At 36.1% G+C, this 14,378-nt stretch overlaps 1 protein-coding gene across 7 annotated transcripts in view; it reads left to right on the top strand.

The window, feature by feature from the left end:
* The window catches only part of PLXDC2 (plexin domain containing 2), a 430,201-nt gene that overhangs the window by 240,629 nt on the left and 175,194 nt on the right, over window positions 1–14,378 (top strand). For all 7 annotated transcript variants that reach the window (XM_005214189.5, NM_001077928.1, XM_015473986.3 and 4 more), the window contains one exon: window positions 3,171–3,240. In XM_005214189.5, coding sequence (XP_005214246.1) covers window positions 3,171–3,240 — 70 coding nt within the window. The remainder of the gene's footprint in view (window positions 1–3,170; window positions 3,241–14,378) is intronic.

Genomic DNA, 14,378 nt, shown 5'->3' on the forward strand with positions numbered 1-14,378 from the left:
TTTCACTTTGAAGCAGTTAAAATCTGAACCCCATGTGATTGTTTTATGTGTACATGCATATAGAGAGAATGGTTGATGAGATACGGTAGGAGGTATAACTTTGCAAGAAGTAATGGTAGGACTCTGAGGATGACACTCTGTGGTCCCTCTTGATCCTTTGCCCCACATCCCTTCTGCCTCCCTGAGCTCAATGAAAATTGAAACTATGGGAGGCAATTTCCAGGATACCAGCTAACATCCCAACTCAAGTGCTGTGTCTCTTCTTTCTGCCTGAGAATAATCCTGGGGAAGAAGGGAATCATCTGCCCGCTGTCAATCAACAGGAGATCAGAGTGGATGGATCAATATCCCAACCTCCCAACCTCCAGTGAGATGATTCTGAGTCATGTTTTCCCTACTCTCTCCCAGAAGGTCTCCAAGGGAGACCTGGCTATAGTGGTAACACATCCAGTAACTGTTACTGGTTTTTCTCTTCTCTGTGTCTCACTTTTCCCACGTCCCTAGCAAATGCTTCCTAGGATCACCTTCCAAACTATCTGCCCCAAGTCCTTATGTCAGGTTTACGGCACCAAGGAAACTAGGCCAAGGCTTGAAGAATATGGGAGCCATGGCCAACCAAGGTTGAGAGATCATTACAGTCAAGAGAGACATCATGTTGAAGAACTGGAGCCCAAGATTAAGGGTGGCATTTTCAAGGAAGTAAAAGTTGTTCTAGAAGGCTGGCCAGGGTAGAGAACGTGAAGGGAGAACCATAAGATAGCAGAGACCAATTAGTGGTGGATCTTAAAACTCGTTTTCACTATTTTTGCATGATTCCAGGGTCAGTGGGATTCTAGATCGAAAGATTTGGATTGGGGAGTGATATTCTATCTAGATAGTATAGGAAAACAAATTCCAAGGAAAATGGAACCAAGATACCTGTAAGCAAGTCATTGAGATAAAACTGACCTACACTTAGGGAAGGGTGTCAGTAGTACCTGAAGAGAAAAGGGTAGATTTCACAACTATTGAGAAGGTAACACCTTTATTAATTGTCATTGCTATTAGTGCAAAGCAGGCCATGGTGATAACTAAGGTAAGCTGGTCATTTAGACAGTAAATGGGGAGACATTTCAATCATTGATATTGTGCTTCAGGATAATATATTAGCAAATTTTTCTGTGAAAACTTACTATCAAAAATAATCTTTAACTTATGTATTTGTTTTTCTCAGTTTGATTCTAAAAATATTTAAATATTTGTCATGGCTGAGAAATTGTCATATTCTTCTGGTTCATCTTTGGTAGTAATTGATAGAGTTTGTTAGTGATAGATGTTTAAACCAAACTCTTATTCTGGAAGTGAGAATGCCAAATTTTACCAATTTCCCCATGGCATGGAAAAAATTAGACTGATGGAGAACAATATACTAGACCAAGTGCCTTTATAAAACTGTGTCTGATGTCTTCTTTGAAATATATGATTTTGCCACTGAAGCTTTTATTTTAGGGTTATTAGTAACCACTCATTTCAGTCAGTGCTGTAAAAATAGGTTTTGTTGTTCCCATTAGTCAGCATAAATTAAAAAATGAAGATAAACCCTTCTGAAGATGCAGCTTTCATTAAAAAGGAAAGGGAAAAAAACTAATTGAAAGTCACTGTAAATTTTAAATGATTAATATCATGCCAAATAAGTCATTAGGAATCTCTGATGGATATAAAAAGCAATCATTTGCACAATTGGAAAGAGCCAAATTCAATCTAACTATACTGCTCTATTTTTTTAGCTTGTATGTTAGGAGAGATATAATATTGAAATTGTTGAATTTTAACATAATAGCCTTTTATTATAGGTGGTTTGTACATTCTATTGGGCTCTAAATCAGCTAATTAATTTCCCTATGGACCCTTTTATTTCAGTTGATCATCTTTGTTACAACTCACTGTTTTTTTCTTGTTTCCTTCCTAATAATAATAAATCTGATTCTTATCATTTCAAACATATGAAAAATCTAGGATTTGTTTTTCTTTGCTTTGCTTTTTTGTGTCTTGTTTTTTATCTTACTATACATATGTATGTATAATATATAACAATAAGATATATTATAAATATATATATATATATCCAAAGCTTCAGATCTTCTTTCAGAAAAAAAGAGGGGCAAAATTTATGAACTTTATTCCTCGGTCTCTCCAGTTTTCCTCTCTACAAAGTAAAAGTAGCTTTCTAGTGACCAACATTTTTTAATTATTGGTATCCCATGCCTTTAAAAGTGTACATAAAGTGGTTGCTCTCAAACACACTGGGGGCCAGGGCTGCCAGCCCTCACCCAGTTGAAAATCCACACAGTGGTACCTCTGCCTCAAAAACAAAGGAATTAATGAGTGACTCACCCAAGGGCAGGATAGAATCTGGACTCAAACCCTAGTTCTTTTGATTTCATACTTTGTGATCTCTAATCAAACTTTTCTCAACACTGCAATAATTTAAAGATCTCTCTATTGAAAACAGATACTATATTATTGGGGGAAAAAAAAAAAGAAAACATGTTATAAGTAGAACTGACCAATACAGTTCAAACCCATGTTCAAGGGTCATTTGTATACTGAATCAGGGGAGTTTATCACAATCTGAAAAAGAAAAATATCTGCAGGTTTAGATCTGTAGGTGCAAAGTATCTTGTTCTATAAAACTGCCTTTTGTTCTATACAGAAGATAAGTTGACTATATAATTGCCTAAACTAAAATATTTTTACTTTTTATTCAGTAAAACTGAACAGGTAACATGCTCTACTATTTTGGAGAAGATTAATCCAACAAAAAATAACCCTAAATAAATTGTTGATCATGATGGTTGACCTGCTTTGTAGTGATCAACTGAAAGGTAGTGGTGATGTTAAAGAGAAAAGCTTGATTCAGAGCTGAAACTGTTATATTCTCTTTGGAAGTGAAGAACAGATTAAAAGATCATAACAGCCCAACTTTATTTTTTCACATATTTTAAACATTTAATTATCAGAGGGTAAAAAATTCTTTTATTTCCATCCAAGATTCAGATTTGAAAAGTCAGCTACAATAATAGTGGGGTAAAGTAGAAGCATTTTTTTTTTTTTTAGGTAGAAGGTTCTTCATTTTACATTTACTGTTATGCACATTATTGATTTTCTTTTCTGGTTGTTGTTCCTTGCAGAGAGTGAATCTGTCCTTCGATTTTCCATTTTATGGCCATTTCCTACGTGAAATCACTGTGGCAACTGGGGGTAAGTGGTTTTCTACCCATTCACTCTAAATAATCTACAGTTTCACACAGTTATTATTTTTAATTTACTCCATATTTCAAAAGGGACATTTATTGGGAAAGCCATTGTCTTCTATCAAAAAGTGATGGGTATAAATAAAAACTAAGAAAAGTACAGCTATTGGGAAAACTTTTCTGTAGGAAAAAAAAAATGTACTTATAATAATTTTCAGCATAGATTCATCTCTGCTTTCTTTTCAAGTTTTCATTCATTTTTGATAATATGGAAGACTATATGAAAGGGAACAGAATTATAAAGAAAATGTGCTTAAGGAAGCTATAGAAGTGTATCATTTTCTTTTAACTTATGTAATAGATTGAGATATGTGTATACACACACACACACACACATTCTATTAGCTTTAGTTATTTGGTTGTTTCCTCCCCCTTTAATGCCACCTAAGTTGACTGAGAATTTTAAAAATGAACACTGAAATTTGGTTTGAATTCTCTTCATTTTATTTTTCTCCACAAACTTTGGAGGTTAGTTTAGAGTTAGCAATAGCCTAGAAATGCAATTATCTGTTTTTATAGCATATAGGAGTCAAAAAATGTATTCCTTGAATGCTACTAGCAGAAATAAGCAAAATGCAAGAGAATATCACTGTTTGCCTAATAAGGAGCAGTAGATAAAGTAGGAGAAAGAGAGAAAAACATAAAAATGGAAAAGTAAAGAAGCAAATTATTAATAAATTAAATATACAGATAGGATGAAAGGTCTGTGGATGGCTCATACTAAAGCACCAGAGAGAGTCCCTTTCCTTCCCTGGGTTTTGGTCTTCTGGATGGTATGGAAACCAGGTTGGTCACTCATCATATTTCAGTAAAAGACTTAGAAGTTATATAGGATTCAGAGGAAGATTTGTAATCAGGAATACCAATAATCAAGGAAAAGTTTTAAGCACCATCTCTAAGCACTGGCAAACAAAGCTACCTCTGCCTTAGGATCATGTAACCTAGTACACAAGGTGAAGCAGTGTGGGAGTTCCTTAGAAAATACAAATGATGAAATATGAGTTTCCAGAGATGATAAAGCTCAAACGTGAGAATCCTTTAAGACTTAATAGAAAAATTATTTAAAATATTTCTTGAAGGAAGTTAGAATTTCTGTGATTGTGTAGGGAAAGAAGAGTAAGTCACAGGGAAGAATGTCTTGAATAAATACTATACAGAAGAGAAAATTGGTGGAGTATTTTGAGACAGTAAATAACCGAATTTGAATGAAGCTGGATGTGTAGGTTTAAAAAAAAAAACAATGTTAAGATGTGAAAAGCAGGTTGGGACAATTTTGTACACTGCCTCAAAAGTCAGTTAGAGTCACTAGTCCTTGATTAGATAAGTGATAAACTTAAGAAGCATAACCAAGATTATATGTGGAATCTAAAAAAAATGAGACAAATGAACTTACTGACAAAACAGAAAGAGACTCACAGACTTAGAAAACACACTCATGATAGCTGGGGGGAAGGGATAGTTAAGGATTTGGGGAAGGTTATGTACACACTACCATATTTAAAATGGATAACCAACAAAAATCTACTGTATAGCACATGGAATTCTGTTCAATGTTGTGTGTCAGCATGGATGGGAGGGGTGTTTGGGAGAGAATGGATACATGTACATGTATGGCTGAGTCCCTTCACTGTTCACCTGAAACAACATTAACAACACTGGTAATTGGCTATAATCCAATATAAAATGTTTTTGGTGTTAAAAAAATAAAAACACAAAGCAGAATCAAGATACTTTGTAATGCCTTGAAGTTAGTGCATATAGTTGAAAGTGTGACAAATATTGCTGCTGCTGCTAAGTCACTTCAGTCATGTCCGACTCTGTGCGACCCCATAGACGGCAGCCCACCAGGCTCCCCCGTCCCTGGGATTCTCCAGGCAAGAACACTGGAGTGGGTTGCCATTGCCTTCTCCAATGCATGAAAGTGAAAAGTAAAAGTGAAGTCGCTCAGTCGTGTCCGACTCCTAGCGACCCCATGGACTGCAGCCCACCAGGCCCCTCCGTCCATGGAATTTTCCAGGCAAGAGTACTGGAGTGGGTTGCCATTGAGGACCTTGGTAATTCTGTGGCTTCAAACCATAGGAGAGAACTGATGCTATTAGCAAAATTTACAAACTCTAAGCAAAAGAACTGGTTTTAGGGCTTCAGTCCAGAAGCTATTACATTTTATGTAAAAACAGACCTATATATAAGTAAAATTTACACACAGATTCTGTCTTAATGAGTTCACTGTGTATTTCTGTGCCAGTATATTGCCAGGCATTTAATAGACATTTTAATTAATATGTTGAAGGATTGAATGTAAAGGAGAAAGGCAAATTAAAAGATTGCTCCTATAAGCCATGAATTACTTCATGTCCACTCACATCTTTAAAGTATGATGTAAACATGTTATCTCATAATATGAACATTAAGCATATTTTCTGAGACTTAGGCTACCAGTGTTCTACTTAATTTTTAAAAGTGAATCATTAATTATGTTTGTTCAAAATCTGTACACACAGTGGTAAAAATATGGGCAGCTTTGCATTTTCAGTTTCTCAAATCATTTTATCTTTAAAAGTCATGTCAGCAATTTAGCCAATATGAAGTAAGATTTCCCTTAGCTGAGTTGGTGAGAAAAAACCCAAACAGATGGCTATGTCATGTTTACTGCTTCAAAATACCTTTTTTCTTTGCAAAGATCCTCAAAATAAGTGAAAAATCTGGTGTCTTGAATGATTTCTATCTTCTTTGAAGAAACCAATAATGTAAAAAAGCCTTTTTCTATTTTTTGTTTAAGAAATGCTAGTATGGCACTTGCATATATAAATCCATACCTTGTTTAGAGAGGCACAAATGAGATAATTTAGACACTGACCTAGGCTTCTCCAAAATGGAACCAGAATCTCTTGTAAAAGTTTCCAACTAAATAAATAGCTTGTCTACACCTCCATTGTTTATTTATTCAATCAATTTTGGTTGAGTCCCTCCTATGTGAAAGACACAGTACATAACATTAATACTTTGGTTTGTACAGAGAAGAATAAACTGTGGTTCCTCCAGGAGCTTAGAATCTAAGAAGAGGAAGGATTATGTGACTAAGTGATAAGACAAGGTTGACTGTGAGTGTTGGAGGATCAGAAAGGTGCCCCATGAGAGGGTCATTCTTATTGAGGAAATCAGAAACAGGTTTGTAAAAAAGCTAACATTTGACATTGGCCTTAAAGGAAGGTGGAATTTTAGTATGCAGAGAAGCAGGTTGAAAAGAGGTGAAGAGGGAAGGAATATTCTAGACAAAGGGATGCTGAGCTAAGTGACTTTGCTGAGTCCATATTGAGCATATTTGGAGGGCTGTCAAGTAAATCTGTTTGTCTTGAGTGGAGACTCAAAGTAAGAGTTCAGTGAATGGGAACTGGGAAGAGTGGTGTAAAATACTTTTAACTTTAGACATCTGGATGATATCCAGCAAGCACTGGGTTTCTTTGAGTAAATAACAGATCTGGCCTGATCTGGTAATGGAGGATAGGATAAGGTGAGGGGTTTAAAGGTAAAGAAAGAGGCAGGTTTAAAGGTAAAGAAAGAAGCCAGTGAAGGGCACATCATTTGAGTTGTCTAATCATTGTGTTTGCAAAGGTTTTCAGGCAACAGGATTCATTAGGACACAGGTGAGTAAAGCTAAGAACAGCTTGGAAGAGAACTTCTGAATCATAGATTTTCAGTTGGTCTCTTCTGACTAAATAGGTGGTATAAGCAGATAGACCTACCTGACAAATGCTCATCATTTTACAAAACTAGAGAAAGTAGTTAACTATGAAAAACTTACAAGAAAAATAGAAACCACAGGTCAGGTTAAATAAAGTAGACTGAAGACCATTACAAATAGACCAGGGACTGAAATTTTTCAATAGAAATACATTGGTTTTTATGATACAAAATGAAAGAAGATATTCTATTGACTGCCAGTTCTCCCTGAATGTGTCCACAAATTACTGTGACCTGTCTTTATATATGGACTTCCTGGTAGCTCATTGGTAAAGAATCTGCCTGCAAATGCAAGGGACATTGATTCAATCCCTGGTCCAGGAAGATCCCCTGGAGAAGAAAATGGCAACCCACCCTAGGATTCTTAACTTGAGAATTCCATGGACAGAATAGCCTGGCGGGCTACTGTCCATGGGGTCGCGAAGAGTCAGATATGAGTGAGCAGCTAAATAGCAACAAGATGAATACTTTAATAGGTTCTTTTTAAATTTTAGGCTTCTAAGGTCATCTTTTAAAAGCTTCAAAAAGCAGGTTTACATCTGAGGATATAATTTTTTAATTCTTGCAACCATCACTAGTAATGATATCTTTTTCATGAGTTCATTGTAGGCACTACATTTAACTAGATGAGAGGAAAGTGAGAGGTGGAAGAATGGTAATTGATGCCTTATATAATGGGGAAGAGAAAAGTTGACATTATCCAGACAATTCTGACCCCAAATTTTAAGTATGTAGATATAGGCTAATTCAAAATGAGTGTGCAGAATTGCAAGCAAGCCACACATGAGATTAGGAATCAAAGATGATATGAATTAAAAGGCAACTTTGGTTATGTAAAGGTTTACTGTCCTTTCCTTTCTTTGTGAATTTCTAGTTGAAGATATAAGAAGATAGCTGTTCAGGTTTTTTTGTCAGGGTATGAAAACAGTTCTATTGTAAAACCTGTTTCACACACATCTCTTCTTCTGGTTTAATGATATAATTGACATATAGCATTTTATAAGATGTCAATTTTAGTTCTGTTTTCTTTTGTTTGACAGATGCTAACTAATAAAATGTAAAATGTCCACTAAGTAGTCAGTATTTAATATCTGGAAAATTAATGGCATTAAAAAAAGTCAAACAAGGAAAAGTAAAATATATATAGTCAGCCCTCCATATCTGTAGGTTTTGTATCCTGGGATGCAACCCACTATGGATCAAAAATATTTGAAAAAAAATTTTTTGGAAAGTTCCATGAAGCAAAACTTGAATTTGCTGTGAGCTGGCAACTATTTACATAGTATTTACATTGTATTAGCAATTATTTACATTGTATGAGATATTATACAACCTAGAGTTAATTTAAAGTATGTGGGAGGATATGTGTTGGTTGTATACAAATTGAGCTTGAGGGGATTTTGGTATGGAAATGGGGCTGTGTCTGGGAGACAGAAGAACAACTGTATCTCCTTTCTTCCCATGCCTCCTAATCCATTAGTACTCCTCCCAAGGTGAAAATAAATTAATTTGTGTGTGTGTGTTTTAAACTGTTGTTGTTTATTGTTTAGTCACGAAATCGTGTCTGACTCTTTTGTGACCCGATGGACTCTAGCCCACCAGGCTCCTCTGTCCATTGGATTTCCAAAGCAAGAATACTGGAGTGGGTTGCCATTTCCTCCTCCAGGGGAATCTTCCTGACCCAGGGATTGAATGTGTGTCTCCCTCATTTGAGGCATGTTCTTTACCACTGAGCTGCCAGGGAAGCCCCACTCTTTGAGTTATGGTATGCAATCAGATCTAAACTAATTTCCTATATCTTGTTAATAGTCATTTGTTTTTTCCCCCTTAAGTCCCTAATAAGAGAGGTTAAAAAAAATAGTGCATATTATTTTGATTGGGTTTTCAGGAAGTATATTACCAAATCTTCCAGTTTCTTTTTTATTCTTTCTTTCAAATAGCAATATTTTAATTGTAGTCCCAAATAATATTTTATTTTGTAGTCCCAAGCAATATTTTAATTGTAGTCCCAAATAAGGACTTTCATGCTTTTTAGAGGTACTTGATTAATAACAGTTATGAAAGGCTTTTTAACAGCAGAAGAGAGTTAGTTATTACTCAGGATGATTGATTTAAAATACCAACCCTGTAATCTTCCAAATATATAACCTCGATATAACAGAACTTTATTGCATCCATTATCTTTCTGAATCTAGTGAAAAAGTAAATGACATTATTTTATATTATTATTATCATTATGTTATTATGTGTATCTAGAGATCTGATACATGCAGGGAGATATTGAAGGGATAGATGTTGCACAAAAGAAAATCCATTCCAATTTGGTTCACTAATTTAAAGTAACAAACTCAAGTCTCAAAGATTCCTGGATGGAAAGATAAGTTGTGTGATGTCTGCTCTGCCGTGTCTGAGTGATTCTCTGGATATATGTCCTGAAAGTCCAGCTCAATTGTCCTTCTTGATAATTTACTCCCCCAGACTGTCGAGTGTCCCTCAGTAGATTGAGCAGATTCACCAACATTACTGAATTTCTTTTCCCTGAGGCTTTATGAATTGCATGTTCACAAGCCCCTTTGTTTCTCCTGTGTATCAATGTGTTGTATTTCATCAGCACTGGTTCCTTGGGATTGGGGTGAGGTGTCGCTGGAGATCAGAGCAACAAGAGATGCAGAAAGGGGCCACCCAGGAGATAGACTAGAGTCAGTATGAAAATTACCAGAGGCAGAAATATGGGTAGACAGAAGTACAGTTTTTAAAAAGAGAGGATCATTGATCCATGGTGGGTAAGTGATGATTGGTGACAGGAATGGGGAAATGTTGATTAATCAAAGTGAAAGTCTGCGTAAGAAGCAGATTCTCCAGGCTTAGCCCCTTCCATCACCATAGCAGCCACAGAGAAGTCCACAGATCAATGGACGTTCACTGTTCACTTAGGAATGTTTGCACACGGAAGGCACCGTTTAGTCTCTTGTGGATCCAGGCTTTGTTTGAAATATTGGCAAATATTTGCTTTCCTCCCTAGTTCAGATAAATAACAGTATTACCTAGATGCTCAGATACATCACCCAATTGAAAACAAAAGGAGTTTAGATGACTAATTAATAAAGTAACAAAGTACAGCAATTGCTCTAACTTTGTTCAGTCCTAGAAAGAAGAGAAAAATATTAAGTGAGGCAGGATTGACTTTAGATGCTGGGCTTCCCAGGTGGCATGATGGTATAGAATCTGCCTGCCAGTGCAGGAGACACAAAAGACGCTGGTTTGATTCCTGGATTGGGAAGATCCCTTGAAGAAGGAAATAGCAACCATGGACAGAAGAGGAGCCTGGTGGGCTACCGTCCATGGGATCACAGAGAGTCGGACTTGATTGAGCACACACACACACTGGACTTTTCAGGAATAAGTTCAAAAGTGTTCTCTTTTTTACTGAAGTCAGCAATTGAAATTCATTTTCTTGGAGAAGCAGTCTCCAAGAAGCAGTCTGATACCTAGGTTAAGATAAATACTCTTGTATTAGAATGTGGGTCTTCATAAATCACACCAGTCGTAGCTATTGTGACCTTCAGTGAATTACTTAATCTCTCCTGCCTCAGTTTCCCAATCTGTACAATAGCATAATGAAAGCTCCTAGTTCATAAGGACTTTTGTCAGGAGTTAATGACATAACATGTATTAGTGATACTTATTTCAGAGAAAAAGCTACAAAAATAGCATGTATTGTTACTACTGTCCTTTTTTTTTTTTTAATATGTATTTGTTTCTCTTCTATTCCTTTGCAAAATATGTTTGCTGTAAAGTTGTGTTTGCCTGTTAGTTTGTCTATTGTTTTCTTTGGTAACATGATCCATAGCTCAGGAGGTGCTTAGGGACTTACCTTTTCATTATCTCCTTTTAAAGTCTGGCTCATCCGTTCCTAACTGGGAAGTATAGGCCTGTGTAGATGACTCGGATGTCCTCTTTGTTAGCATGGGTATATCTGTCATCTCTAAGTACACCGCAGAAGCTCCTCTAAAGGCCTCCCAGGGCTGCAACTCTGAAAGTATTACAAAATTTCACACATGGCAGAAGAATCTTGAAATGTTGGTCTAATTGTGATATTATGGGTCATAACTGAATAACAGGCATAATTATCAACAGCAAGCCATCCATATCTTGATGCTTCTTATTCTGCCCTTTGTAGAACATGAGCTTTAAGGACAAGTCATCAAAGCATAAAGTTAGTTATGGGTAAGATGATGGGGGGTGGGGATGACACTTGCCTGGTGGCATCTCATCCAGGTTGCCTTTCATAGACATGAGATTTGATTAACTGCTAATAATCCAACTCTAAAATATACTGAAGACCCAACCCCAAATGCAAAATTAAACATTCATTTGGGTAAATTTATGTGTGATGTTTTGCCTTTGAATTAGGAGACAATTTTCTTTATTCGTGCTCAGTCGCTTCAATCATGTCCAACTCTGCAACCCTATGGACTGTACCCTGCCAGGCTCCTCTGTCTGTAGGGATTCTCCAGGCAAGAATACTGGAGTGAATTACTGCGCTCTCCTCCAAGGGATCTTTGTGACCCAGGCATCAAACCCGCATCTCCTGCGTCTCCTTCATTGCAGGCAGATTCTTTACCACTGAGCCACTTGGGAAGCATAAAGTTATTTCAATGCTAACCATTATTGTCAGGATTTTCCCCTGTTTACATCACAGGAAACCAGTAGGTATAATGTGGAAACAACTCAAAATTGTGTTCTGACTTCAACTGGTACAGCTCTGGAGCTGGGACATATTATTAAACAATAAATATTTTGTTGGCTATTTCTAATGGGATTATGGTAGATTTAGATTACTTTGTTGATCTGACTAGCCAGAGGGCTACAGTGAGATTTTCATTTAATCTGCTTATGGTTCAAATGAGAGGTTTCTGCTGAAGGCAAAGAAAATGGAGGGGAAAAGCTTTTTTAATTATTTTATTATCAATTTCCACAGCTCCTTTAAAAAACAAGCATCTTTTAGTTAATAGCTTGTGGAGAAAATCAATAGCACTTTTAGATTGCTGAGGGAACATAGAAAAAGTAAAAGTACTTGGAACAATTAGATTCTGCCAAAAAAAAAAAAAAAAAAACCCACAAAATTCTATATAAATGATAAAAAGTCTTTTAATGTTTTAAAAATTGTTGGCAATATACATAGCAAAAGATTTACCATACTATTTATTAAGTGTAGTCATTGAGCACTGCTCCGAATAAGTTTTTCCTCCTGATTATTCTTTTTTTAAGTGGTAATCTCCATAGATAACTTATCAGTTTCCTCCAAAATGCCTTCAAAACACAATTGTTTCCCAAAACTTTATACCAGTACATTCTTGTAAGCAAAGCTTACTGTTCTTAGTAGGTGGCAGAGAGAAAAACCTATTCCATTGGAGAAGCATTTGTGAAGGTCACAGTCCAAAGACACAGGACCTCTAAAGGCTGAGAAACTTCTAAAACTGAACTACAAAGAGAAAAAATAGAAGCAAAAATAGAACACCCAAGAACTATGGGACAATAATAAAAGACGTAGTTCAGTTCAATTGCTCTTGTCTGACTTTTTGTGACCCCATGGACTGCAGCACACCAGGTTTCCCTGTCCTTCACCAAACTCTCAGAGCCTGCTCAAACTCATGTCCATTGAGTCAGTGATGCCATCCAACTGTCTCATCCTCTGTCGTCCCCTTTTCCTCTTGCCTTCAGTCTTTCCCAGCATCAGGGTCTTTTCCAGTGAATCAGTTCTTCACATCAGGTGGCCAAAGTATTGGACCTTCAGCTTCAGCATCAGTCCTTCCAATGAATATTCAGGACTGATTTCCTTTAGGATGGACTGGTTGGATCTCCTTGCAGTCCAAGGGACTCTCAAGAGTCTTCTCCAGCACCACAGTTCAAAAGCATCAATTCTTTGGCACTCAGCTTTCTTTACAGTCCAACTCTCACATCCATACATGACTACCGGAAAAACCGTAGCTTTGACTAGACAGACCTTTGTAAGTAATAAAAGATGTAATGTATACATAATTGGAATGTCGGCAAAGAGAAAAGAAGAGCAGAGCAGTGAAATATTTGAAATAATAATTGCCAAGAACTTTCCAAAATTAATGACAGACACCAAACCAGGAATCTCAGAGAACACTAACCAGGAAAAAAAGAATGACAGCAGAAAGCACAGCTGGACATATCAGTTTCAAACTACACACACACACATGAAAGAATGCATGAGAAATTCTTGAAAGAAGTCAGAGAAAATCACACCTTCCTACAAAATACCCAACCAGTGCTCCTTAAAACGTCAAAGTCATCAAAAACAAGAGAAGTCTGAGAGACCGTCATAGTCAAGAGGAGCCTGGGGAGACATGATAACTAAATACTCTGTGATGTCCTGGCTGGGATGCTGGAATATAAAAAGGACAGTATGCAAAAATTTAGGGAAATCTGAAGAAGTTTACTTAATAATTCAGATAATTATTATGTATCATTATTGTTTCATTAATTTTGACCACGATATGGTCATACTAATGACATACTAATGTAAAGTGTTAGTATGAGAAACCAAGTGTGGAGTATATGAAAAGATTCTGCACTATCTTTGTAGCTTTTCACTAAATTTAAACCTAGTAATAATAAAAAACTTATTTCTTTAAAAAAAAATAGGAAATACAAGTGGCTGCTAAATATATGGAAAATGTGTAATCATACTCCTAATAAAAGAGGTACAAATTAAAACAATGAGGTATCTTTTCTACTTGTGATTTGTAAAGATGTTTGAAAAATAAGTTTTATAATACAATAATTTTTTAGGATATAGAGAAAAATAGTCTCAATTATAATCTATTAAAATATAAAATGCATAATTGTCATTTCCACTTCTAGAAATATACCCTTTAGGTGCATTCACACAGGTGTGAACTAATGTATAAGGCTATCCCTTGCTAAAGATTGAAAACAACCTGTTAATAAGGTTGTTCAAGTTGTGAACAGATGAAATAAATTATTATGCACTCATAGAATGGAATGCCGTGTAGCCTTTAAACAGAATGAACAGCTCCATAAAAATCAAGGCGCAGAACAATGTCACACCCATATATGTGTGCATGTATATGATTGCAGACAGGGATATTTAAACATGCATAAACTATCTCTGAAACAGTTTGAAAGAGATATGATTTTAAGTTCACAAAGAAATTGCTGGAAAGATATATAGCAAACTATTAACAGTGGTTACTCTTAAGAGAAGAATTGGTAGATTGCTGGAGATGGGAAAAAAGGAGACAAATTCCACAGTCATCTGTACATCAAACGATTGCTTTGTTCATGTATTAT

The sequence above is a fragment of the Bos taurus genome, chromosome 13, assembly GCF_002263795.3.
Source record: "Bos taurus isolate L1 Dominette 01449 registration number 42190680 breed Hereford chromosome 13, ARS-UCD2.0, whole genome shotgun sequence".
NCBI classification, from domain to species: Eukaryota; Metazoa; Chordata; class Mammalia; order Artiodactyla; family Bovidae; genus Bos; species Bos taurus.